The sequence below is a fragment of the Lolium perenne genome, chromosome 4 (genome assembly GCF_019359855.2).
Source record: "Lolium perenne isolate Kyuss_39 chromosome 4, Kyuss_2.0, whole genome shotgun sequence".
NCBI classification, from domain to species: domain Eukaryota; kingdom Viridiplantae; phylum Streptophyta; class Magnoliopsida; order Poales; family Poaceae; genus Lolium; species Lolium perenne.
The window spans coordinates 279,173,311-279,199,952 of record NC_067247.2 but is presented as its reverse complement, the minus strand read 5'-3'; the positions used below and the strand labels follow the sequence as shown (position 1 = coordinate 279,199,952).

At 45.3% G+C, this 26,642-nt stretch overlaps 2 protein-coding genes across 3 annotated transcripts; one reads left to right on the top strand and one right to left on the bottom strand.

Annotated features, from left to right (window-relative positions):
* The first annotated feature begins 13,067 nt into the window (after nucleotides 1-13,067).
* On the top strand, nucleotides 13,068-15,198 carry LOC127295526 (calmodulin-1). The gene is made up of 2 exons (XM_051325491.2): nucleotides 13,068-13,364; nucleotides 14,566-15,198. Exons 1-2 carry the CDS (start codon nucleotides 13,289-13,291, stop codon nucleotides 14,937-14,939), a joined length of 450 nt encoding a protein of 149 aa, XP_051181451.1. The 5' UTR covers nucleotides 13,068-13,288; the 3' UTR covers nucleotides 14,940-15,198.
* Nucleotides 15,199-18,842: 3,644 nt separating this feature from the next.
* LOC127295525 (CBL-interacting protein kinase 31) lies at nucleotides 18,843-24,065 on the bottom strand. 2 transcript variants are annotated; one of them, XR_007847907.2, is made up of 16 exons: nucleotides 23,920-24,065; nucleotides 22,836-23,077; nucleotides 21,836-21,898; nucleotides 21,652-21,723; nucleotides 21,432-21,539; nucleotides 21,255-21,335; nucleotides 21,115-21,165; nucleotides 20,900-21,025; nucleotides 20,704-20,793; nucleotides 20,325-20,447; nucleotides 20,122-20,232; nucleotides 19,874-19,987; nucleotides 19,702-19,758; nucleotides 19,542-19,616; nucleotides 18,962-19,370; nucleotides 18,843-18,901 (listed from the first exon to the last, which is right to left on the bottom strand). XR_007847907.2 is itself a non-coding variant. In XM_051325489.2 (15 exons), exons 2-15 carry the CDS (start codon nucleotides 23,025-23,027, stop codon nucleotides 19,287-19,289), a joined length of 1,347 nt encoding a protein of 448 aa, XP_051181449.1. In that variant the 5' UTR covers nucleotides 23,028-23,077; nucleotides 23,920-24,065; the 3' UTR covers nucleotides 18,843-19,286. The 2 variants fall into 2 exon arrangements, 1 of the variants encoding a protein (XP_051181449.1); XM_051325489.2 differs by having other exon boundaries at nucleotides 18,843-19,370.
* Between the last annotated feature and the right edge of the window lie 2,577 nt (nucleotides 24,066-26,642).

The window sequence follows — 26,642 nt, the reverse complement described above, 5'->3', positions numbered from 1 at the left end:
AGAGCAGTTTTAACATAATTATTCTTAATAGAACAAGGAATAGTAGGTATACCTGGGTCGCCCAACTTCTTTGGAACTTTGCCATTGAAAGAGTAATTAGCAAGCATAGTGGAAATTTCCTCATTGGGGATTTTCCTTTTGTTAGTAACAATATCTTTCATATACTTTTAATAAGGTTGCAATTTAATAGCATCAGTCAAAGGGATTTGCAAGAATAAAGGTTTCATCCAATCGCAAAATTTATTATAGTGTTCTTCTTCCTTTGATTTCAGTTTCTTAGCAGGAAAAGGCATTTGCTTTTGAACCCAAGGTTCTCTTTCATTACCATGTTTCTCAGCAATAAAGTCTTCTTTAGTGTACTTTTTATTTTTAGCATGCTTTTGTGTTCTTCTTCAACCTCTTCTTTATCAGGAGTATCATTCTTATCATTATCTTTATCATGTTCATTACCACTTTCAGTTTCAGCATCAGAAATAGAAATACTATTAGGATCATTAGCAGGTTCAGAGGATTCTACAACATTTTTATGTTTCTTCTTCTTTTTCTTCTTAGAAGGAGCACTAGGTTCAATGCGTTGAGAATCTTGTTCAATTCTTTTGGGATGCCCTTTAGGATATAGAGGATCCTGGGTAGAGACACCACCTCTAGTTGTTACTTCATAAGCATGTTTCTCTTTAGAATTATTCCCCAACAAGTCATTTTGCACTTTAGTGAGTTGATCAATTTGAGTTTGAATCATATGAAAATGTTTAACAAGCATCTTAACATCATTGGAGGTTCTCTCTACAATATCATGCAATTCACTAATAGCTCGAGAATTTTCCATTAAATGATTCTCTACTCTCATATTAAAATTTTCTTGCTTAACAATATAATTATCAAACTCATCTAAGCATTGTGCAGGAGGTTTCGAATACGGAATATCTTCCCTGGTAAAGCGTTGAAGGGAGTTTACCTCAATCATGGATGAAGGGGGAATTATCTCACATATATCTTCTATGGGAGGAAGATTCTTCACATCTTCAGATTTAATACCTTTCTCTTTGAGAGACTTCTTGGCTTCCCTCATATCTTCATCATTCAATTTAATTAAACCCCTCTTCTTTAATATTGGCGTTGGAGTTGGTTCAGGCGTAGTCCAATCATCATGATTCCGGCCTATTTTAGCCAATAATTCTTCAGCGTCGTCTGGAGTTCTTTTCCTGAAAACACAACCAGCACAACTATCCAGGTATGCCCTAGACTCAATGGTTAGTCCACTATAAAATATATCAAGTAAATCATGCTTTTCCAAATCATGATCAGGCCGAGCTCTAATAAGAGAGCAAAATCTCGCCCAAGCCTCAGGCAATTTCTCTCCATCTTCCTGGTTAAAATTATAAATTCTCTGCAAAGCAATATGTTGAGCACTAGCAGGAAAGTATTTACGGAAGAAAACATCAAGCAATTCTTTTGGACTTTTAATTGAATTAGGTGGCAAACTATTATACCAAGTTTTAGCGTCATCCTTTAATGAGAATGGAAAGATTTTAGCAACAAAGTAAGTACGCATCTTGACATCATCAGAAAACAAGCTACTTAGAGTAGATAACTCAATCATGTGTTCAACAGCACTTTCTTTTTCAGTACCACAAAAGGGTGTTTTCTCAACAATAGCTATATGAGATAAATCAAGAGAAAAATCATAATCTTTATCCTTAATGTTTATAGGAGATGTAGCAAACTTAGGATCAGGAGACAGTTTATATCTAACAGCATGTTCTGCAAGCAACTTTTTAATTTTTCTTGCATCAGTAGTAGCATTGCATTTTTCAATAAAATCATCATTAAGCTCCACATAATCTTCATCAGGATCATCACTAAAATAATCAAGTTCAGGTGAATTAACAGGTGTAGTAGCATTAGGAGTTTCAGTATTTTCAATTTGTCTAGACCTAGCAATCGTAGCATCTAGAAAGGATCCCAATGAACCACTATCATCAAGCACAGCAGAAATATTATCAATATTATGAGAGTTTTCAGATTCAGCAGAAGTACCCGCATGTGAAGCATGTGGCGGTGAAACAAGTTTATCAATCACAGATGGTGAATCAAGTGTAGCGGAGGTACTCAGAATTGTACCTTTTCTTGTAGTGGATGGTAATATGGCGATCTTAGAATCGCGAGGTTTACCCATGATGGAGAATTTGCAGCGAACAATATCAATCCAAGTGAACTTCCAAATAAAGCTATGCTCCCCGGCAATGGCGCCAGAAAACAGTCTTGATAACCCACAAGTATAGGGGATCGCAACAGTCTTCGAGGGAAGTAAAACCCAATTTATTGATTCGACACAAGGGGAGACAAAGAACACTTGGAAGCCTTAACAGCGGAGTTGTCAATTCAGCTGCACCTGGAAACAGACTTGCTCGCAAGAGTTTATCGATAAGTAACAGTTTTATAGCGATGGCAGTAGTGAAATAACAAGAGCAGAGTAACAAAGACAGCAGTAGTGATTTTAGTAAACAGCAGGATTAAAATACTGTAGGCACGGGGACGGATGAACGGGCGTTGCATGGATGAGAGAAACCCATGTAACAATCATAGCAGGGCATTTGCAGATAATAATAAAACGGTGTCCAAGTACAAAGCAATCAATAGGCATGTGTTCCATATATAGTCGTACGTGCTCGCAATGAGAAACTTGCACAACATCTTTTGTCCTACCAGCCGGTGGCAGCCGGGCCTCAAGGGAAACTACTGGATATTAAGGTACTCCTTTTAATAGAGTACCGGAGCAAAGCATTAACACTCTGTGAACACATGTGATCCTCACATCACTACCATCCCCTCCGGTTGTCCCAATTCTTGTCACTTCGGGGCCATTGGTTCCGGACAGCGACATGTGTATACAACTTATAGGTAAGACCATAAACAATGAATATCTTGATGAAACAATAACATGTTCAGATCTGAGATCATGGCACTCGGGCCCTAGTGACAAGCATTAAGCATAACAAGTTGCAACAATATCATCAAAGTACCAATTACGGACACTAGGCACTATGCCCTAACAATCTTATGCTATTACATGACCAATATCATCCAATCCCTACCATCCCCTTCGGCCTACAGCGGGGGAATTACTCACACATGGATGGGGGAAACATGGCTGGTTGATGTAGAGGCGTTGGCGGTGATGGCGGCGATGATCTCCTCCAATTCCCCGTCCCGGCGGAGTGCCAGAACGGAGACTTCTGGCTCCCGCGACGGAGTTTCGCGATGTGGCGGCGTTCTGGAGGGTTTCTGGCGACTTCGACTTCTCTCCGTGCGTTTTTAGGTCGAGGCCGATAAATAGTCCGAAGGAGGGCGTCGGAGGCCAGCCGAGGGGGCCACACCACATGGCCGCGCGGGCCCCCCTGGGCCGCGCCGCCCTATGGTGTGGGGCCCTCGGGCCTCCACCTGACTTGTCCTTCTGGCTCCGTCAGTTTTCTGGGAAAATAGGGCCTTCTGCATAAATTCCGAGGATTTTCCCGAAAGTTGGATTTCTGCACAAAAATGAGACACCAGAACAGTTCTGCTGAAAACAGCGTTAGTCCGTGTTAGTTGCATCCAAAATACACAAATTAGAGGCAAAACAATAGCAAAAGTGTTCGGGAAAGTAGATACGTTTTGGACGTATCATTATGTAATGCTAAATAATTGGTATGGTTGCTACTAGGGTTTATCACAATGGTGTGATACTATATGGATTGTTAAGGTTAATAATAATTGGGATGATAGGAACTAGGGTTTAGACTTGGTGGATCCTATTTTGATCATCTAGGTTGGATAGGGATGCATACCTGGAATACTAAATTATGGATAATAGATCTCCTACATTTTATGTGAACATGGCAAGTATTTAATTGCTAATTATGGTTCTATGGATCAAAAGGAAGTACATGATCCCATGTAATATCTAGGGTTTAGGTTTCAGAAACCATTTAGGGTTCACATGAAATAGTAGAGTTAGGGTTTCCATATGATTAAGCATGATCAACAATTTTTGCATTATATGAAATTTTAATACAAACTGATATTTACTATTTTCTTGATGGAAAAAATAGAAACAAGAGATTATATTTTTAGTATTTAAGTCTTAACACTTTAAGATTTAAAATTGGTCTTCTGAAATTTAGAGGGAGCATTCATATTATTGTTATTTAAATTTTACAGTATTTGTTGCTGGTTTTGTTTTGTTAATAATTTCCTCTTGTCCAGAACTTATTTTTTATTTGGCTTTTTATGTCACTTTATTATATAGAGAATTGTTTTTTCAAAAAAATGGCCAAATGGCTAGAGCTCAACTGGTCCAACCGGACCAAGTTGGCCTGGCCCAAATGGCCCACTCAGTTGGTTGAGCTCGAGTTAAACTCGACCTGACCCAACCCCTCTCCCTCACGCTCTCGTCGTCCTCTCATCCTCTCGTTCTCTCACGCACGCATACATTCCCGAGCTCTCCATGGCCTGGCCGCGCTGCCGCTCTCTCCTGGCCGCCTCCGGCCCTCTCCAGCGCCGGCGTGATGGGGCTTTGCTCCTCCTTGCTGCTCTCTACCGCCTCCTCCCGGTCGATTTGATCCTCGAGGTCTTAATCACCCGTCCCCAACCCCGGAACCCTACCTACTGCCGGCCAATTTGGCCATCGCCGGCCTCCTCCTCCGATGCTACTCCCCGGCGTGGCTTCTCCCCGGACCTCCCTGCCATCTACCGCTGCCTCGGCGCCGCCCCCTTTCCACACACGTGCCTCACGACAACCCTAGCCCACGGATGGCTCGGTCGCCGGCGTGTTTCCGACGCCGCCGCGGCCATACTGCTGTCATGACAGTGAATTGGTGGTGTGGTGTTGCGGTGCTGTTGTACTAGTGGAGCGGTGTGGTGTTGGTGGTGACTACTACATCCTCGACGCCGGTCGGACGTCGTCTACGACTGCAACCCTGGCGTCCGTGTACTGGTGGTGATGCACTGGTGGGGAATGGTGTTGTGCTAGTGATGATTATTTCATCCTCGACGCCGGCTGGACGGTGCCGCGGACGCAACCTCGGCGTCGGCCTCTTCCTCTATTCGTCTGCACCACTGTGAGCAATAATCCCTCTCCTCTCCACTCTGCATATGACCATGTATTGGCGGCTTGTGCTTGTGTGTGGTAACTTAATTGTTGGTCTAGATGTTTAAAGGATTCATGTTCTGATCCTATGATTCTACTGGTAATCAGCATATGATACTACTGTTCATGATTAGAGACTTATGCTGCTGGCATGATATTTGTTTGTAGTAGTCCTGGTTCATCCATTTGATGAACTGGATATACTGGTTTGATCTAGTGTGGTGGATAGTTTACTGTTAAACCACTGCGAGTGATATATTTTAAGTGCTTCCGTTTGTTGGCTTAAATCAATTGGCTGCTGGCTATCTATATTATGCTATTATTAAACTACTGGTGGTTTATGTGAGCTTGTTACCTTCTAGTGGCTTTGCTACTTCTAGAGTAATACTTGGTTGGCATGGAAATTATTCTTGGACCCTATGTAAATCCTGGTGACATGTTACTTAATAGTGGCTGTTTATGGTAATGACTCAATCAAATGCACAAATGGTAGTTGGATGATTAATCATCCAGACATATGTGGCTGGTTTTATTTCTTTTACTGATGAAACTGAGTATACACTACAGCATGGACTGTTGTGTTAACTGAAGAAGTTCAGTGGTACTGCTGTTTAGTCTTAATTGAGCTCAAACATGCTGGAAAAGCAATTCATGGTTAGTACTTGTGCTGCTTGGGCAATACATGATGCTTGTTGGCTGGGTGGCAATTAGATGATTGCTTTAATTATGGCTCTGCTTGGAGATAACTTGGTTGGCCTGGGATCGTTCCTAGACCCCAAGTAATTCTCTGAAATTTATCTATATGGACACTCTGTTGTGAATGTGTAGGAGTGGTGCCCCTGTTTGGATGGTTTATTCATCCATGCATGATTATCTTGGTATAATAATTTGATGTTGCATGTAGGGGTTGAGTTTAAGCAACAAGGTAGAGATATTGGTGCTTGATGATTTACTTGATGGCTGGCTTGTATTTATGGATCTAGCTGCCCTCATAGATGGTTTCTCTGGTTCTAAATATAAACTGATAAGAACATATTATATGCTTGATCTTGTAGCCTTGCCGATGATGCAAAGGCTGAGGTATGATTTATGATATGAACAGATACTACTGGGTTGTTGCTTCTCTAAACCTCTGTGATGAAAATTCATAGCACCTCTATGCCAGACTGAGAGGAATAAATCTCTCTATCCTCCTAGGTAAAAACCTAGTGGAAGGGTAGATGGATCTACCTGTTGTAGCAAAGTGGAATAGCTGGTGATGATGATCTTGATCTACTGCTTGTTTGACTGCACCTCATCCTAGCTCCTGATATGCTTGGTTGGTTTCCTCAGATCTAGTTATTGATTCAGTGGTTTATCTGGTGTATTGTTCTAGCAGATATTGGTGTGTTCTTGCTAGTACCTGATGAATGGATAAATGCTAATGATTTGTTGGTGCGGCTGGTTGATTGTGCGCTAGAGAAACTGCTGGTACCTTTGCTGTGATATTTATGTACTATTTAACTGTTGCTGTGCAGGTGACAACACACCGGTTGCATGTAGTGATAGTGCTACTTGTGTGTGTTCCCCAGCCTAGTGCAAGAGAACAATATTCCTTTCTCTTCCTCCTTGAGCAAGCAACGTCAGGTTGCTCTTATCCTATACTTATCCTCTTATTTCTCTGTTGCCAAGTGGATAATTAGCATTGGATGTTATTATGTTGGGATTTGCAGTATAACTTGTGGGCTTAACTTGTATGGCTAATGGTTCATCTTGACTATCTAATGTCAATGGTGAATCACTGATTAAAAAAATATGTGGGCTTCTAAAAGGACACTAGCTAGATTAGAGGGAAGAAACATTGTTGGTTTGTTGCCTATAGTAATGGATCATTTCAGTGTTGCTATTTGTCCTAAGTTGCCTTCTTATTTGATGCCTCATGATCCAAAAATCACATTTGTCCATAATGCTGCCTAAAAAGAATACTTCTCCCTCTAATCAAATTTTGGTTATTAGGACAAGTTCCTATTTTCCTATGGCTAGTCTCCAACATTTAACATTGCCTCACCAAAGGTGAGGCAAACATTTTAACATTCACAAACCATTTCTTTTATCTTTGTTGTTTCTTTTGCAAGGGATGAAGAATAAGGAGATCAAGATTAGATTTAGGGATTCTTTTTATTTCTTTGTAATCTCCTATTCTTTTGGAGCTTGTAATTGATTAAGTTATGATAATTCTTAATGTAATATATATTTTGTTTCTTTATCTATTTGTAAATTTTCAATTGTGTTTTATATACTCCCTCCGTTCCTTTCTATAGTGCCTATATATTTTTGGTATTTGTTTCAGAATATAAGGTTGTAGCTTAGCTTTTTTTCAATTACCCCTCCCCGTTCAGCTTCCAAATCATTCAGCTCCCAAATTTATTATGGTAAGTTAGGAAGATATGGATTTCCCAAATTTTACGTTGATCTCAAATCGTTTAGCTAGGGTTATTGTGTAAAAAATACTCTTGCGCTAATTTCCGTGCCAAAAAACTATAGGCACTATAGAATGGAACAGAGGGAGTATTTGTTTGGAATTCAATTTCCAATTCAAGTTTTATTTGAATTCATGTTATTCATATTTGAATTTGAATTCAAACTCCTTCCCTCGAAAACATAATAAATCAACAAAGGTCATGTCGAAATTTATTGCACTAGTGTCGATGACCTATATCAATTCCATCGACACAAGAGAAACCTCGACATCTTTGTGTTTTAAACGAACGCGCGAAAATTCCCCGGATTTTCTATGCATGAATGCAATGCACACATCTGTTTCCTCTATTTTTTGTAACCCCAATCCTGGGATATTACACAGAGGCCTGTCGGGGCGACCTCCGCGCCATACCCACACATGCCGGCCCTTCACCGCCCGCGCGGCCGAAGAAAGCAGACCGCAGCATCGGCATCCGCCGCCAGGCCGGCGATGCCCCACCCTGCGCCCAAGGCTGCCGCCCTGGATTCCTGGTCCCAGCCCGGTCGACGGAGTGCACCCAGCCACCGGCCACCACTCCTCAGCGCCGGCGAGGTCGCGCCGGAGAGGGGGACGGAGGGAGGCAGGCCAACCTCTCCCAGCAGCGGAGGGCACCCCTACGCGGTCGTCGTCCTCCCTACAGCAACGCGTGCGGCGGGGGGGGGGGGAGGAGAGATCCCCGCCACCCCTTCACATGCGCCGCACGGCCTTGCCTCACCAAAGGTGAGGCAAACATTTTAACATTCACAAACCATTTCTTCTATCTTTGTTGTTTCTTTTGCAAGGGATGAAGAATAAGGAGATCAAGATTAGATTTAGGGATTCTTTTTATTTCTTTGTAATCTCCTATTCTTTTGGAGCTTGTAATTGATTAAGTTATGATAATTCTTAATGTAATATATATTTTGTTTCTTTATCTATTTGTAAATTTTCAATTGTGTTTTATATACTCCCTCCGTTCCTTTCTATAGTGCCTATATATTTTTGGTATTTGTTTCAGAATATAAGGTTGTAGCTTAGCTTTTTTTCAATTACCCCTCCCCGTTCAGCTTCCAAATCATTCAGCTCCCAAATTTATTATGGTAAGTTAGGAAGATATGGATTTCCCAAATTTTACGTTGATCTCAAATCGTTTAGCTAGGGTTATTGTGTAAAAAATACTCTTGCGCTAATTTCCGTGCCAAAAAACTATAGGCACTATAGAATGGAACAGAGGGAGTATTTGTTTGGAATTCAATTTCCAATTCAAGTTTTATTTGAATTCATGTTATTCATATTTGAATTTGAATTCAAACTCCTTCCCTCGAAAACATAATAAATCAACAAAGGTCATGTCGAAATTTATTGCACTAGTGTCGATGACCTATATCAATTCCATCGACACAAGAGAAACCTCGACATCTTTGTGTTTTAAACGAACGCGCGAAAATTCCCCGGATTTTCTATGCATGAATGCAATGCACACATCTGTTTCCTCTATTTTTTGTAACCCCAATCACGGGATATTACACGTAGGCACTGTCGGGCGACCTCCGCGCCATACCCACACATGCCGGCCCTTCACCGCCCGCGCGGCCGAAGAAAGCAGACCGCAGCATCGGCATCCGCCGCCAGGCCGGCGATGCCCCACCCTGCGCCCAAGGCTGCCGCCCTGGATTCCTGGTCCCAGCCCGGTCGACGGAGTGCACCCAGCCACCGGCCACCACTCCTCAGCGCCGGCGAGGTCGCGCCGGAGAGGGGGACGGAGGGAGGCAGGCCAACCTCTCCCAGCAGCGGAGGGCACCCCTACGCGGTCGTCGTCCTCCCTACAGCAACGCGTGCGGCGGGGGGGGGGGAGGAGAGATCCCCGCCACCCCTTCACATGCGCCGCACGGCCTTGCCTCACCAAAGGTGAGGCAAACATTTTAACATTCACAAACCATTTCTTCTATCTTTGTTGTTTCTTTTGCAAGGGATGAAGAATAAGGAGATCAAGATTAGATTTAGGGATTCTTTTTATTTCTTTGTAATCTCCTATTCTTTTGGAGCTTGTAATTGATTAAGTTATGATAATTCTTAATGTAATATATATTTTGTTTCTTTATCTATTTGTAAATTTTCAATTGTGTTTTATATACTCCCTCCGTTCCTTTCTATAGTGCCTATATATTTTTGGTATTTGTTTCAGAATATAAGGTTGTAGCTTAGCTTTTTTTCAATTACCCCTCCCCGTTCAGCTTCCAAATCATTCAGCTCCCAAATTTATTATGGTAAGTTAGGAAGATATGGATTTCCCAAATTTTACGTTGATCTCAAATCGTTTAGCTAGGGTTATTGTGTAAAAAATACTCTTGCGCTAATTTCCGTGCCAAAAAACTATAGGCACTATAGAATGGAACAGAGGGAGTATTTGTTTGGAATTCAATTTCCAATTCAAGTTTTATTTGAATTCATGTTATTCATATTTGAATTTGAATTCAAACTCCTTCCCTCGAAAACATAATAAATCAACAAAGGTCATGTCGAAATTTATTGCACTAGTGTCGATGACCTATATCAATTCCATCGACACAAGAGAAACCTCGACATCTTTGTGTTTTAAACGAACGCGCGAAAATTCCCCGGATTTTCTATGCATGAATGCAATGCACACATCTGTTTCCTCTATTTTTTGTAACCCCAATCCTGGGATATTACACAGAGGCACATCGGGCGACCTCCGCGCCATACCCACACATGCCGGCCCTTCACCGCCCGCGCGGCCGAAGAAAGCAGACCGCAGCATCGGCATCCGCCGCCAGGCCGGCGATGCCCCACCCTGCGCCCAAGGCTGCCGCCCTGGATTCCTGGTCCCAGCCCGGTCGACGGAGTGCACCCAGCCACCGGCCACCACTCCTCAGCGCCGGCGAGGTCGCGCCGGAGAGGGGGACGGAGGGAGGCAGGCCAACCTCTCCCAGCAGCGGAGGGCACCCCTACGCGGTCGTCGTCCTCCCTACAGCAACGCGTGCGGCGGGGGGGGGGGGGAGGAGAGATCCCCGCCACCCCTTCACATGCGCCGCACGGCCTTGCCGGCGGCCGCCTCCGGGGGCGATGAGGGGGAGGAAAGGGAGGGGAGGCAACGACGGGAACTAAGGTTCCCCCCCCCCCCCCCCCCCCCCCCCCCGTTCGCCTAGAGGGGCGACGCCAGGGAGAGGGAGGGGTTTCGTGCCAGTGCTTTTTTCACGTCTAGATATATTCATATTTAGATAAAATTAAGTCAATTAATTTGGATCGAATGCAGTATATAAATATAAAGATTACGTTCTACCCGCTGCGTCACTTGGTAGAGACGGTGTAGACTCATCGTCGTGTGCCCACGTCTCAATCAGTGACCCTTTATTTAGCAGGTTAATCAGTGACCACAGTCGCCAATCACTTAGGCCGGTGCCAGCGCAGGCTGGAGGGGAGGCGGTAGCGGCGGCGATGGGGCGGGAGAGGGGCGGTAGGCGGGCGGGAGTGGAGCGGCGGGCGCCGGCTGGCTCGCCCGGCGGTAGCGCCCGCTACCGCCCGGGTGTCGCCCGCGTAGGCGGCGAGATGGAGGCGGGAGCGGGGCGGGGACGGGGCGGCGCGTTGGCGGGCCGGGGCGGGAAGGCAGGCGGGCGGTAGGCGGGCGGGAGGCGGGCTGGAGGCGGGCGGGAGGCGGGCTGGAGGCGGGCGGGAGCGGGCGGGAGCAGGGCGGGAGTGGGGCGGGAGCGAGTAACGGCTAGCTGACGTGGCGCGACCTGATTGGTCCACGTCAGCTAGCCGTTGCTGGTTCAAAATTTCAGCTCCACCCCTATAAATACCCCCATTTGTTTCACTCACACTCCACACCCATCTCATCTCCATTCATCACCTTCCGTCTCTCAACTTCTCCACCATGTCCGGTTGGACTCCACCAGATTGCACCACGTTCACGGATCTGATGCTAGACGGGTCACCAATAGACCTCGAAGGTGTCTCTCCGACACATCGTCGCACCAATGTAGCTTCTTCGCCGATTCCCCGAGTTTTATGGTCCTCCGGCGCACCACCTCCGGGGCCATATGGCCCATACGCTCCACCTCCGGCGCCTCCGGGGCCATATGGTTCATTTCTTCCGCCTCCGTATCCATACCCCCAAGCACCTCAAAATGCTCCACCTGTAGGTAGCGGGAGTGGCACTGTACCCCCGTACCCACCACCTTCGTACGGGGCATACCCTCCACCTCCGTATCCATACGCGCCATATGGTCCGTACCCCCCACCACCTTCCGAAGCTCCAAGTTTTTGGGGTGGGATAGCTGCAACCTTCAACGCTACCGCGGATCCTTCCCGTCATCGGACCTCGAAGCAGCTGAAGGATCATTGGAACGCCTACAACAAGGAGGTGTCCCTGTTCAATGCATACCACATCCAAGAAACAAATATGCGTCAGAGTGGAGCAGACGATGATATGGTCATGAAGGCGGCAATGGAGAGGTACGCCGCAGACAAAAGAGTGACAGGGCCGTTCAGAAAGCTCCACTGGTGGAATGCTGTAAAAAATGAAGCGAAGTGGAAAGGACAACATGGTCCTGGTAGTGGAACCGACTCCAGTTCCAAGAGAATCCGTCTAGGACCTTCTGGTGAGTTCAGCTCTAGCGACGCGACAGGCGACACGGAGGAAGAGCGTCCAATGGGCCGCGATAGGGCCAAGGCCGCGGTACGTAAGGGCAGGAGGAAGGGGAAGGAAACCTCATCAAGCAGTGAGGTAGGAAGTAAATCCTTCGCGATGAGTAACATGATGAAGAGTTTAGTGAAGGCTAAGCTATTCAAGCAATGGAACAAAGTGAAAGACCGATCAACCGTCGACATGAACGAAGCAGAAAAGCGCAAACATGCGAAGGCCATGAAGATGCTGGAAAAAGAGCTTGGTCTGGAAGATGATGACGACGAGGAGGAGGAGCAGGAACAAGAGGAAGAAGAGTAGAATTTTTATTTATTATGTAATTTTTAATATTTATTATGCAATTTATTAACTATTATGTAATCGGAAATATTTTAAGTTGAATAAAATATTTTCTTGCATTATTTTGAATGTCTAAACAAAATCGAGTGAAATAACTTAATGTGGAAAAGAAATGGTGATGTGGAGGGGAGAGAAGTGAGAGTGGGGACTATAGCCCATGCATTGGCACCGTGTGGTGAGAGTGGGGTGAGAGTGGGGTGAGAGTGGCCCAAAAGCTGACGTGGCGGGGCGGGAGTGGGGCGTTGGGTTGGCACCAGCCTTAACAAACACACTGGCACGTCAAATTACACGGCGCCCGCCCAGCCTGTGACAACACGAAGAACCATAAAGAAATCAATCGCAGCACCGACCCCTCACGTGTGGCCAACACACCACACCATGAATCCATGATTGATTGGCCCGACAAGCAGCACCGGGCTCGGCGAGGGGTAGTTCGGGCAATTCGCCCCGCCCGGCGTTACCGGGGGCGCGTGGACGGCGGAACGGGCCGGACGGGGTGCCGCCGCGTATAAAGCTCGCTAAAATTCCCCCGACGCGAGCCCACAAATCGCTCCCAGCCTCCCCCTCTCCGTCATCCCTCCCTGCGCGCGCGGTCAAAGAAGAGATCCCACCCCCTCCTCCCTGCCCAGCGCTCGCCGCGAGGAGCCCCGAGGAAGAGCGCCCGCCTGAGAAGCTTACCATGGCGGACCAGCTCACCGACGACCAGATCGCCGAGTTCAAGGAGGCCTTCAGCCTATTCGACAAGGACGGCGATGGTGAGTCCAAAGTTCCCCTCTTTTCTTCTTTCTGTTTTAGGAAGATGGCATGCGTTCTTGTTCTTGTTCTTGCTGCTGCGGTAGTCGTGATCCATGTCAGGCTGGACGCTCTTCGCCTCCCACCAAACGAGACTGTGAATTTCATGACCGCCGTCTACTGTTTGATTAGCATAGGAGTAATGTTTAAGATCTCGTGTAAAATCACTCCGCAGAGGCGGTAGAGAGCTTATCTCCTCGTATTAACAGGAGCAAATCACTGCGCCTCTCCAGTTCCTGTAGTCCGCACTGCCGTATGATTCACGGCCGCGGGTCGCCATCTCGCGTAATTGCTGTGGAAACTATGCTGTTCAGGAGAAACGTCATCAGATCGATGTGATTGTGGGGCACCTCTACGTCATGCCGGATGTGACCTCGTCTCGGATCCGAATGTGACCAAGCGTTAGTTCCTACCTGGATGTGGAGCAAATCAAACTCCCCCTGGGGGCTGGGGCTTGTGCTGGTCAGATGCCTATGGCGTAGACCAGAATCATCTACAGCGGCTGAATCGTACTAGATCGGTAGCTCGTACCTTGAATTCGGCAGATATGCTGCAATTCTACCGAGGGTTGAATGTATAGATTAGATTGGGAAACAAGTAGATCCAGCTATATGAATTGATTTAGCAACTAGGAGAATAGTTTGCTGTCTGATAGAGCTCATAAAGTGGCAATTGTTGGCCCTGGCCAGATTCGTTTTTTGAACTGTGACCTTCCCAGAATTCAGTTTAGGTCTTTAGATACATCTGCAGTAACAGCTTTACCAATTATACCAGCTCCAATCCTTTTCACCAATTAACATCCTAGAGGATTTCACAAAACCATTATCGCTTAGCTTTCGACTTTTTATATATTGGCAGATGAATTAGTTGTTCTTGTTTCAAGGATGAAATGCAGAACCTAATTCAGGGTGAAGTTGATTAAATTCCTGTTATTCGGATTGGCTTGGGTCCCTACCATGTTAGACAAGTGGCCAATAGTGCAATACAGCTATACACTGCGAGTTTTATTTGCTGTGTTTCTATACCAGATTTAGGTTACTTCTGCCGTATTTCATGCATGCATGTCTGATTAGTCTTTTTTGTTTGTTTAACGCTTGCTCTCAATAACGATGTGATCACTGAATTAGTCAGACATGTGAAAAATTCTCGTCGTGTACTGGACAGGCTGCATCACAACCAAGGAGCTGGGGACGGTCATGCGTTCGCTGGGGCAGAACCCAACCGAGGCGGAGCTCCAGGACATGATCAACGAGGTTGACGCTGATGGCAATGGCACCATCGACTTTCCCGAGTTCCTCAACCTGATGGCTCGCAAGATGAAGGACACCGACTCGGAAGAGGAGCTCAAGGAGGCCTTCCGGGTGTTCGACAAGGACCAGAACGGCTTCATCTCGGCCGCGGAGCTACGCCACGTCATGACCAACCTCGGCGAGAAGCTAACAGACGAAGAGGTTGACGAGATGATCCGTGAGGCCGACGTGGACGGTGATGGCCAGATCAACTACGAGGAGTTCGTCAAGGTGATGATGGCCAAGTGATCCAGCCTCCTTTGGTGGTGGTGGTATCACTGTTTATTTACCTGGAAGGAGGAAATTTGTGCATTGCATATTAGTAAGGAATGCGACTCTCGTTTCCTTGTCTTCCCTGAAACAAGAACCGTATTAGTAGCCCTAGTTGCTGAAATCCTCCTCCCCTGTCTCTCTCTCTCTCTCTCTCTGGTATGTCATTGAAACCTGTTTCTTTGTGTGGATCTGTAAGACTTGCCCTCTCCGTGATGAAACTCTGATTGCAGTTGAATCCGTTTGATTGTAGTTACAGTATGTTTTTTCGTTGAATCTGCTTGACTCGGCACTGTCAGTACCGCTCCGTTCAGGAAACATGGCAGTGTCGGTTGAGCCGTCCGGTCACATGTGATGTGGATCAGTTGAATTCAGCCAACGCAATGTTTGGTGAAGTTTGGCAGGACTAACGGTTGACGAAGAAGATGCTGCCGCCAGACAGTAGTAGGTAGGTGATAATGTTGTTCAAAGGCGTGATCCTATCTCGGACAGCTCGCTTATGGAGTGACCTCACCTGTTTGGAATCGTTGTTTTGGTGCGACGGGTCGTCGTATGTTCTTGCGTTTGCGCACACCCTTTTTGACTTTTTTGATAGAAAACATTGCTTTATTGATCAAATAATATCGATACAGAGTTTTGCGGATGCAATCTGAAACAGAATGAAAAACCTCACTAGAGAAAACAGTAGAACAAGACTTCAGATTACGCTTCACATGAGCAAAGGAAACTGATGTGAAGGAGTTGGTAATGGCCTTTATGCCAACGGGGATGCCAACGGGGGACTTGCCCATCATTGACAAATTGAGCCAATGAACTCTCGCGAAAGACAGTCCGATGGGACGGTCATGCCCTTCTCCTTGACCTAGCAAAACAAAAACAGTTTGTCAGCCATCAGATATCCGATAGCACTTTTGTGCACCTTTTGCCCCCGCGCGGTGACGGGAGAGGGGGGGGGGGGGGGGGGGGGGCACCCTAGATAGCCGCTGCCAGCCCCCACCCCAACTTCCTCCTCCTGCCGCCGCCATGGGGTGCGGTTTGGCTCTGCCTGGTCGTTGCCGTGGGTGGTAGGGCCTGCTCGTCCCCTGGCGTGGTGGATCGGCGCGGGAAGGATCCTCACCGGTTGGGTGTGGTGCGCTCGCCCGGGCACCACAACGTGTTGGTTGCTCGATGGGCGGCGGCGTGAGCGGCGTGCCTGGCGTCGTGAGCGGCGACGCGCCTAGGGCATCAGCAGTGCGGCGAACGGCGCCAGGGGCACCGGTCTGGGTAGCGTCCTAGTGATAGTGGTGGTGGCCACTGGCGGCGGGCGATGCCACTGTGGATATTCTAGGTGGGACGGACCAGATGGGTGTAAGCCCTAGGTCGGTCTTCTCCTTTCCCTCTTCGTGATCTTGGTTGTCGCCGGTGGAGGGTCGGCCGGTTGCAAGGTGTCTCGCCGCGTTGCCTCGACTGGCCTGGGATGGTCGGCGGCGCTGGGCCCTACCTGAATAATGGTGGCGGTCCTCGGGTCTCTCTTATGCGAAGATGAAGACCTACCCGAGGCATGTCCGTCTTTATCTGGCTGGAGTGATGATTTCCGGAAAGCTCCGCTGGCGAATGGAGCAGTGCATCTTTTGCCTGGAGTTTGATGGATTGGGTGGTATTCGGTCATGCGCACCCATGCTTTTATTCCGACCGTTTGGTTATGGAGGGAGCGACGTGAAGCTCTATTCTGTGTTGCCATCAGATGACATTCGGGTACATGGTGAAATCAAAGGCGGACAATATCATGAAGGCCGGATTAGAGGACTAGCAATGGAGGTTCGAGTCTCTGTATTGTTGAGGAGCTTGCTTGGTGTTTTGAGTTTCGCGGCAGCAATATGCTAGTGGGGGTGGCAGCACAGGTGAGTCTTACCTTTCAAGGTGAAAATCCAAGGTCTATCTTTAACTGGTTGTGCCTTGTTGAAGGCATTATTTTGAGAGCGTGGACTATCTTCAGGGTGAAAATCTAAGATCTTTTGATCGGGTGACGGCGCTTGTGCACTGTCTCCTTCTTGGAGGCGTCGCTTTTTGAAGAGTCTGGAGTTCATGTATTGTCATGGTGATGGATGTATTGTTGCTGCTATGGCTGGCGGCAGCGGGACTTTTTGTTCTTAGTTTTTATTTTATATTTTTTTTGTTGCGTGCATCCGTACTATCACTAGGGTATTGCATAATTGCAGAAGCTAGCTGTAATTGATATCTTCCTGATATTACTCCTAGAGTAATATATTCCCTTCATCGAGAAAAGCAGAACCGCTAACTAAAGAGTTGAGGCCTCAGCCTCTTCAGGGGTGTTGCCAGACCCGACAACTGGTGTCAACAAGCAAACACACATCTCTAGCCACAATGCTTGTCTGCTGCCACAGTCACATGTATCAGCTGCTTCTGAGAGTGAGGAATTGTGTGGGGAGTTGGCTTCTCCCTCATCGATGGTGCATTTGGACGTGGACGTACTTGCTTGAGCCCTCGGCGGTGGTTTTCATGCCACCATCTCCAAAGCTTAGTCAGTCGCTTGCTTTTGTTGGCTCCGAGGTTCTCTTTGCAAAAGAGCTTTTCGACCTTCTTGGCAATTTGGTTACGGCTATCCCTGGATCTGGCAAAGAGATTGTGCGCCTCCAGTCAGGAAAGGATACAGGTGATAAAACCAAGAAGGTGAGAGAGTATCTTAAGAGCAAAAGCAAGAAGAGTAGCACCACAAGGAAGACATTCGCAACTACTTGATGGATGGTCTCATCTTTCAGTGGGTTTCTTTTGTGTGCGGTGAGCTTTGTTTCGAGAGATTGTGGCCACAACGGGTTGGGAGAGTTGGTTGATCTGGCTTAGCTCTCGAGAACTTGTGGACTTCGGGTTTAGTCCGTATGCGATGTTGTAACGGTTTTTACCCGGTTTTCCATTAATTAACTGGATATTATATTCTTAATAATAGATTGAGGCAAAGTTTTTATCTCCGTTTCAAAAAAGAAACCGGATTGCATTTGGACAAGTGATCCCCTGATCAGGTCAATATAAGCCAGAATTTTGTGTCATGTCCGCGTCGGTCTTGGCTTCTCAAACAGTATGATGAGCCTCTTCCCAAATATGCCAAAAGCTGACCGTCAGGGTAGTAGCTTGTACCCCCTGGTGGTGCACGAAATGCCAGAGGTGAATTTTCATCTTGCCAGGCGCCTTGATCTTCCAGGTTGCTGGTTGCTGCTTGCCACTGTTTCTCACCGGCCTGAGTGAGGGTTCTGCATTTCTGGATACAGATAGGCAGATAGCAACGGCGCAAAACAGGAGAATCGCAAGATTCGACCGAGCTGTGCAAAAAGGCCGGGATGTTCACGACAAGATCCAATAGAGTAGAACGCTAGGCAGTAATGTCCAAGTTTTTCTCGAAGGCCCATACATCCAAGCAGGCAGTATGTGCTTTCCAGCTTAAGTTCCCCAGTTAAGCACACCTAGATGTGCAAGCTCGATTCGTGAGGTTCCACCGCCGCCCGGCGCCATTGGCCGTCTGGCGCGCTGCGTGGGGGAAACCGGCCAACCGGCCGGTCGTGCCCACTGGCGCCATGGACGCAGCCACTGCAGCGGACGGGATCCATGGCAGCTGCTCACAACTCACAAGGTTAGCTTGCTCTTCCTCGCTCGCTCGAACCAGCCATAGTTTATCCCAAAAAGGCTATAGCCAGGCTAGCCCGCTATAGCCACTTTTTAGCGGGCTAATGTCCTTAGCCGTATCTTTTCGAATGGCTATAGACGGCTATTTAAAACTATGATAGCCCCTTAGTAGTCAATTCTCATGCAACGGCAGAGGGTGTCGCCGACCCTTCGATAATATTCTTCATTATTAGGAATTATTATTCACAATTTTGAGTGGCAAGATCATCCACACGAACCATCAGTTTATTTAGAATTTGATCCGCCACAAACATTATACTGGCTACCTAATAGGAGTACAAAAGTTTATTTAGAATTTGATCCGACAGAAACATTATACTGGCTACCTAATAGGAGTACAAAACCAAGTTCAACCAAGTAACACTAACACCTATTGCAGTATCCCAATGTACTCTACCAATAATACAATCTTTGAACAATACAGCATCTTCTCCTCTCGATTTAATCTGGTTCCGTACCATGAATAAGCGAACTAACGAAGCCATAGGCTCTTCCACAGCGGGCTTTGCGCCTGCTGTCTCATCGGAGCCTACTCATCAACAAAATGAACGAAAGAACTTTTGTTTGCAGAGCCGATTTCCGCAGCCAACACCGACAGTCCATCACCCCGGATGAGCTATGTGCAAGGAAAAAAACAAGAGCCTTTCCGCTTCATGCCGCCGCGATGTTATCTTTGGCTTCACCGTCACACTTCCAAACCACGTCCTTCAGCTGGGTCGAAAGACTTCTGTAGAACTGTTGGACAGTAGAATAAATGTGGTTAGTTGGTTGTGGAAACAACGGAATGGAAGCTAGTTAAAATGATTTTTAGGAACAAAGTTGTTTGCTTAATTTGCGATGGTTTTCTAGTGCTAGTGTGAAAGTATAGTTAAGTTCTGCTCAGAAAAAGGGTGCTATGGTTAGTACCATTTGAAATTCCAGAGTATCCCCCTTCGCCTTTTTCAGCTCAACCACATGTAGGGATGGAGCTACTTGAAATACCTGAAGGTTGACAAAGAATAAAATTTGAATGAGGATGCTTTCTTTAGTGTTTGGAATATTTTGTTCATTTGTTGTTCTCCCTTACCTCAGTTGCAACATTGAGATTGCCTTTCCTTCCTGCTTTCGGGTTCTCCATCCGCATCTGGAAATAACAAAATCAAAACCTTTTAGAAATTGCAGGACAACATATGGCAAACATCTACACAATTTTATTTTGGAAGAAATATGCCCATGTAGACAGTAAGCACTATGAATACCTTGTAATTTTTCTTTTGAATGTCAAATCCAAGTGGCCTTGCAGCTTCTGCAATCTTGGATATGATCTCTTTTGGAGGGCATTGTGAGGTGAATCTTGTCTCTCTTTTATGCTCCTGCCACATGATTTTTACAAATGAGTGCATTGCAATGAGACGTATAGTTTCTAAAGAGAAATTCATAGACAATAAGCAAGAAACACAATCTGTTCAAACGGCTGTCCGCAGCAGAATTATGTCAGATTTCTCACCTCCTTTGTCTCAAACAAATTGTCCAGATTCAGTCCCTGGTTCAGTGAAATCAATTCAAATGCGTTCATTGAGGTTGGCTTAAGTTCAGTTTCCTCTTTCACATGCTGGTCCTGGTAAATACATTTGTACATGCACATGGTTAATCACTTATTACTACCACAAAAGTGCAAGTACTTCAGCGTTATCAGGTCAACTGACTCACCTCTGAGTCTCCAAATGCAGCATATACATCATCGAAGCTGGTTTCATACTTATCATCAAAAACAGGTGGCTTAAATCCCTTTTTGAACCAAGGGTCTTCCAGAATCTGAGCAATGGTGATGCGCTGTTCAACATTCAACAACAGAAGGGCAGGTAAGTTGGGATTCCATAACTATCCGGTACTAAGTAACATAGGACTCAATGCATAAACAGTCCATTTCTAGTGTGGGATCAGCTCGAGTACTGTGTATGCATCATTCTGGCAGTATTACTCATATTACTGTTTTAGAAAATGGAAGCTTAGTCTGATTCATTTCATTTTAAAAAGATCAAGTCCTAGTCATTTCAGTAACTATTTACATAAGTTATGTGCCACTTACAGTTGTAGGGTTTGGGTCCAGAATTCTGCTAATCAACTTCTTAGCTCCAGTAGAAAACCAAGAGGGACAGGTAAACTGTGCCTCTGTGATCTGGGATTCCAAAGAGAGTAAAGAAACAAAAACATATAAGAAGCTTCCCTTAAAATAGCATATAAGATTTTTTTTTACCTTTTTTATATCTTTTGAAAAGAATTACCTTTTTATAAAGGGCGATGATGTTGTCATCCTCAAAAGGTAAAAACCCAGCAAGCATAATAAAAAGGATGACCCCACAAGACCAGATATCTGCAGCTGCACCGTCATAACCTCTATCCTCAATGACCTACAAAAACCAAACAGAGAAATATTAGTTAGGCAGCAGTTAAAGTGGAATGAACACATGATTATATTGTGACAAGCAAAAAACATTACCTCAGGGGCAACATAGTTTGGAGTTCCGCATGTCGTGTGCAGCAACCCGTCCTATAGAGTCAAAGAACAGTAGAATATGAGAATCAACACAAGACACTGATGTGACTGATTAGAAATTTTCCAAACTAATATGATGATACCTTCACTTGCTCGGTTAAAGCGCTTAAGCCAAAGTCAGACACTTTCAGGTTTCCAGCAGCATCAAGCAACAAATTCTCTAACTGTAAATGCAGGTTAGACATCATTAGATCACTTCTCTACACTTCTGTGCATAATTAATTACAGATGAACACATAAAACGGAAGATATTGTTTTACCTTCAAATCCCTGTGATACACACCCCGACTGTGGCAATAGTCGACGGCGTTGATCAGTTGCTGAAAGTATTTGCGTGCTTCCTCTTCTTTCAACCTTCCATTGGTATACTGTGTACAACAGAAAGTAGAATGAATGAAAATATGATCTTATAACATGAATCAATTGCCAATTAAGACAATATAACAATTTCAAATAGATGGATCATATATCGGTACTTACAATGGTTTCAAAGAGTTCTCCTCCAGTAATATATTCCAGAACAATGAAAATTCTTGCTTTACTTCCCATAACCTGAGGTAAAAAGAAGAAGTAAATGTCAGCAAAAAGGTGCAGTCCTTTATAAATAGAAGTCTAGTAGGGTACTGCAATAAATCTTGAAGCATAAATAGGTATTTGAACTCACCTCATGCAGTCGAACAACATTGGGATGCTTTATTAACTTCATCGTGCAAATTTCGCGCCTAATCTGCATTGAGTTCATGATAGTGTTAGCATACTTGTATCAAATACTCCCTCCTGCCCAAAATATGTTGCATACAAAGTTTGATCAAAGTCAAACTTCGTAAAGTTTCATCATGTATATTAATAAAAATATAAACATATACAACAAAAGAATAATACTTTTAGAATTGTCATGAAATATATTTTTATATTATATGCATTTGTCATAGTAGATCTTTGTATTATTATCTATATTCTTGGTCAAACTTTGCACATTTTGACTTAAACGGAAAATTATGCGCAACAAAAAATGGGCAGGAGGGAGTATGAGGCATTCATTACATCAGCATATATATGAGGATGCAATAGTTCCTGTTTTGAGAAAAAAAATTGTGGCTAACAGAAGTCTGTTTGAAGACGACACGAAGTATAGTCAATTCGATTATATAGAATGAAAATTGTTGACATGGTTGCGGTAGTGCAAGGGACACATGGTGAAAGTGCAAGAACCGATGTCACAAAGTTCAGACATCAATTAGAAAGAGCAAATGATACCAGAAGAACATAGTGGGTAGACACAGAATCATTCTTAACTGAAGATACACCTTTCTATGCTCCCATGCTGAACACGGCAACATCCAAGGAAGCTAGAAATGTGTTTCTCCGGTTAGCTCCTTGACACAAAGATGTAATTTATAATACTGAAATTTGACCAGATAAAACACGGATCGCGATTTTGCATGTGAGCACTAATAAGGTAAGAAATACAAGCCTTTTGCTGGCTTGGTTAATGGATATTAACTACTATGATTTAGGAAACTGCTGTATCTTTGGCTGAACTTTCAGATTTGACCACGTGCATCTGGCGATCCGATCTATGATACTGTAGTATCATATGGCCAGATAAAAGGAAAATGAAGAAGGTAGTGCGAAGGCTTGTGAAGGAATCGTGTGATACTGACCTGTTCAACCAATCTGAGCTTCTGAACCTTCTCCTTTTCGAGTATCTTGATGGCAACAGGCTCCATGGTTTCGGTGTTCTTTGCGAACCTGACCTTCGCAAAGGTTCCTTCCCCGATGGTGCGGCCGAGCTCGTACTTGCCGACACGGCGCTTCACCTTGGGTGACAGTGCCGCTCTCTTTGCCCGATACATCTTCCAACAACCGAAGGTTACTGCCAACCTCCGAAATGTTCTTCAACGACCTGCAGTTGCGCAATGAAGAGTATTAACTGACTATTCAAAGGTGTGAAACTATATTAATTCTTGTATCATATTAAATATGAAGCAGATTTTATCTCCTTTCTCAGAAGTATAAAAGAAAGAACGGTAGAAGTAGTGTAGATCCTAAAGATCCCAGGAACACTAACAAGACCAGATCTTTATCGAACAAAAACAATAACACCAGATCACAATATAAAATGACCAGATTGCTCCAAAACACTCAACCCACTTGACTATACCAGTAACATATAAAAAGGTGGCAATTAAGGACAGTCAGATGTATCATCCCAGACTAACAAACACCTGTACCTGCAGCCGAAAGGCAATAGAATGATGGAAAGTACATGGGCAGGTACTACATACATGGAGGAGGCCACATAGAAACAGTCGCCCAGTTATTGGTGATCTGTGATTCCACTAGACACCAAAAGCGACTAAACATTTCCAGGAGGCAGCTTAATTACAGATACATACAAATTACAGATGCCTTTTGGAATAATTACAAATTACAGATAACTTTTATGAAAGGTAGGTAGATAATCATCTACCTTTCGCTTCAAAAAACGTACTTATTGCTCAAATGAGGAAAGAGGAATGGGTCGTAATGGACCGGAAATGGTAAGAGCATAGTACTCCATCTCTCACACGGCCGTAGCAATGCACAGCAAACGCAGCGGCTGATCTCTCTTCTTCCCCAAAACCCAAAAAGACACTCTTTCAGATCAGCCCCGTGTCTCCTCAACCATGACGAGAAAGGGAATCCCCGGAACGCAAAATTCTCAGGGGGTTAGGAAAAGATTCAGGCGGAGGCGCTGGGCCTTACCTTCAACTCGATCGCCGGGCAGATAGCTCGAGCTAACCAGCAGATGCGGCGAGGAGTATCAGAGGAAATCTAGAGAGGAGAGTAGACTGGAGGAGTGGTAGGAATGTAGGATGCAGAGGAGGGAGAGGGAGGATGGGTGGCTAAATAAGGAGGTGGGTGGCGGTGTGTTACACGTACCGTGCAGGTAGCGTTGGCAACACCTCGAACGAGAAAAGGACATGGATCGGTGCGAGCAGCGGCGTACCTGAGTTTGTTTGCTTGCCGACGTTAGCCGTGCCACCTCACGTCCGACCCTTTCAGTTGCCAAGGGCTGCATGGTCTGCTCCACTCATTCTCCTCCTCTACTTTTTCTACTGCTACTACAGGTATTTTCTACTCCACGAAGAGCATCGTGCGCTCACCCCACCATAGCATGTACTAGATAAGTACATGCTCTTATCATAGCTACCAGGACTCTTCACATGCCACTATTTTTCTACTACTGGGAACAACTACAAATCCTAGGATCAATTGGAATCACTACGGGAAAAATAGAGTCGCCGTGCAGGTTTTCTTTGCCGTGTGTTCCCGTACTGCAAAGATTTTTTTGCCGTGTGCACAGATAAAAACGCACGGCAAAGATCTTGGCCACGGGAAAGATAGACACGAACGCACGGCAAAGATACGATTCACGGCAACGATGGAAGAGGCCGCACGACAAAGAAAGGTGCACAGCAATGGCCCAACACACCGCACGACAAAGATCTTGGCCACGGGAAAGATAGACACGAGCGCACGGCAAAGATACGATTCACGACAACGATGGAAGAGGCCGCACGGTAAAGAAAGGTGCACGGCAATGGCCCGACACACCGCACGGCAAAGATTCGGTGCACGACAAAGGCGTTAGGCATTGCCGTGCAACGTTGGCGCACGGCAAAGGAGCATTTGCCTAGTGTTTTCAACAAACGCACGGCAAAGAAGGCTTTGCATAGTGTAAGCGCACGGTAAAGATGTAAACAACTGGATTTCTTCTCATCTCAAAAGGTGTGGCGTGGTATAGTTATCAACAAACAAGCACTTAGCCTAGTGGCAACGTCGCATGCTTTCCCTACTCTGCGTCCTAGGTTCGATTCCCAGACCAACCAAATTGGACATTTTTTTTAGATAAAACATGTTTGGCACACGGCAAAGAAACGACCTTTGCCATGCGGCGTCGCACGGCAAAGGCACATTGGCAAGTCACACGACAAAGAAGCCTTTCCCGTCAATGACATTGCCATGCGACCTTTGCCGTGCATATAGGGCCCTTTGCCATGCAAATAGTTGCACGTCAAAGACATATTTTCCCGTAGTGAATTTGAGCGGCAACTACTCTGGTGAATAACTTCAGAGGCCTGGTCAACTTTGTCTGAAAGAGAATCTTGAAGGATGCAAATAAAAAACTTCGCGCTTTCTTTGTGGCGAATGTGATGGAGAAAAATCAAAATTTTGCTCGAAATTCGAATATTATCCCCAAAATTTAAATTTGTCACTCTTTGGGAGTTGATCACCAGTATCCAACTTACAGTTGGAATTAAAGACACTATTACTTGGAAATTCACCAACGATAGCAAGAACTCCGCTTTCTTAGTTTACAAAATGCAATTCGAAAGCATCATCAATTTTACTTTGGAGGCCATGATCTGAAAGACTTGGGCACCACCTAAATGCAAGTTCTTTGCATGGTTGGTTTTACAAAATTGAATTTGGTCCACAGACCACTTAACTCGAAGAGGATGGCCAAATTGTGTCAATTGCCCCTTGTGTAACCGAGTTCAAGAATTTGCATATCATCTTTTATTCAAGTGTCGCTTTAGCATTCACATTTGGGACGGCATCCTCCTTGGCCCTGTCATCATGACACAAATACCTGTGTGGGCAAATGAAGCTAGCTATCAAACATTTTGTTTTTTTTTTAAGCTTTCACCGGGGGGAGAGGATCCCCACCTGAATATATTGCTTGCCATAGAGTTCAAAGGTTACATGTGGATAGGTGGGCACGCCACAGATCGGCGTCCACCCTAATTCCCGCTTGCTTAAAGCGGTGAGACCAAAGCGTGAAGTCAGAAATAATGTTTCTAACCGTCAAGACTGGAGTGTGGTCTATATCTCGGAATACTTTGGCGTTCCTTGTGTCCCAGATCTTCCAAAGTATGGTTAGGGTAATGGAGCTCCAGACTGATCGAGGTAAGTTATTAGGGAGCGGGGTGTCCCAGATGTCTTTGAACTCTGAGGCACTTGGTAAGATTCTGAGCTGTCTTCATATTGCTGCTAGTCAAGGTACTACTATGAAGGGAATGGCCTTGATAATTTGGAAACCAAGAAATGTTGTGGGGCCTATCGCAACCACACTTCAAGGGCGACGAGAACCATCGTGATCCAAGATGAGGCTAGAATGAGGAGTATAGCCAGGGAAAAATTCGTGTGTAATGTAAATCCTAGAGAGTAAACTACTTGTGGAGCCCTAAGATTTGTCATAAATACTAGCTTGTTCTAAACTCTTCTTGATTATTAATATAAAAATAGCAAATCTTTTGCCTTCTCATAGATATTTCCGGGCCAGTTAAGACTTGTTTAAGTAAGCAGAATACACCTGTTTGGCGTGCCAATAGCATTCTTACTTTTCGATTAGCTGCACTCTTTTTTCTGTGAGCTGGCCACCGGTGTGCCTTGCGTGCAGAGATAACAAAATACCACACGAG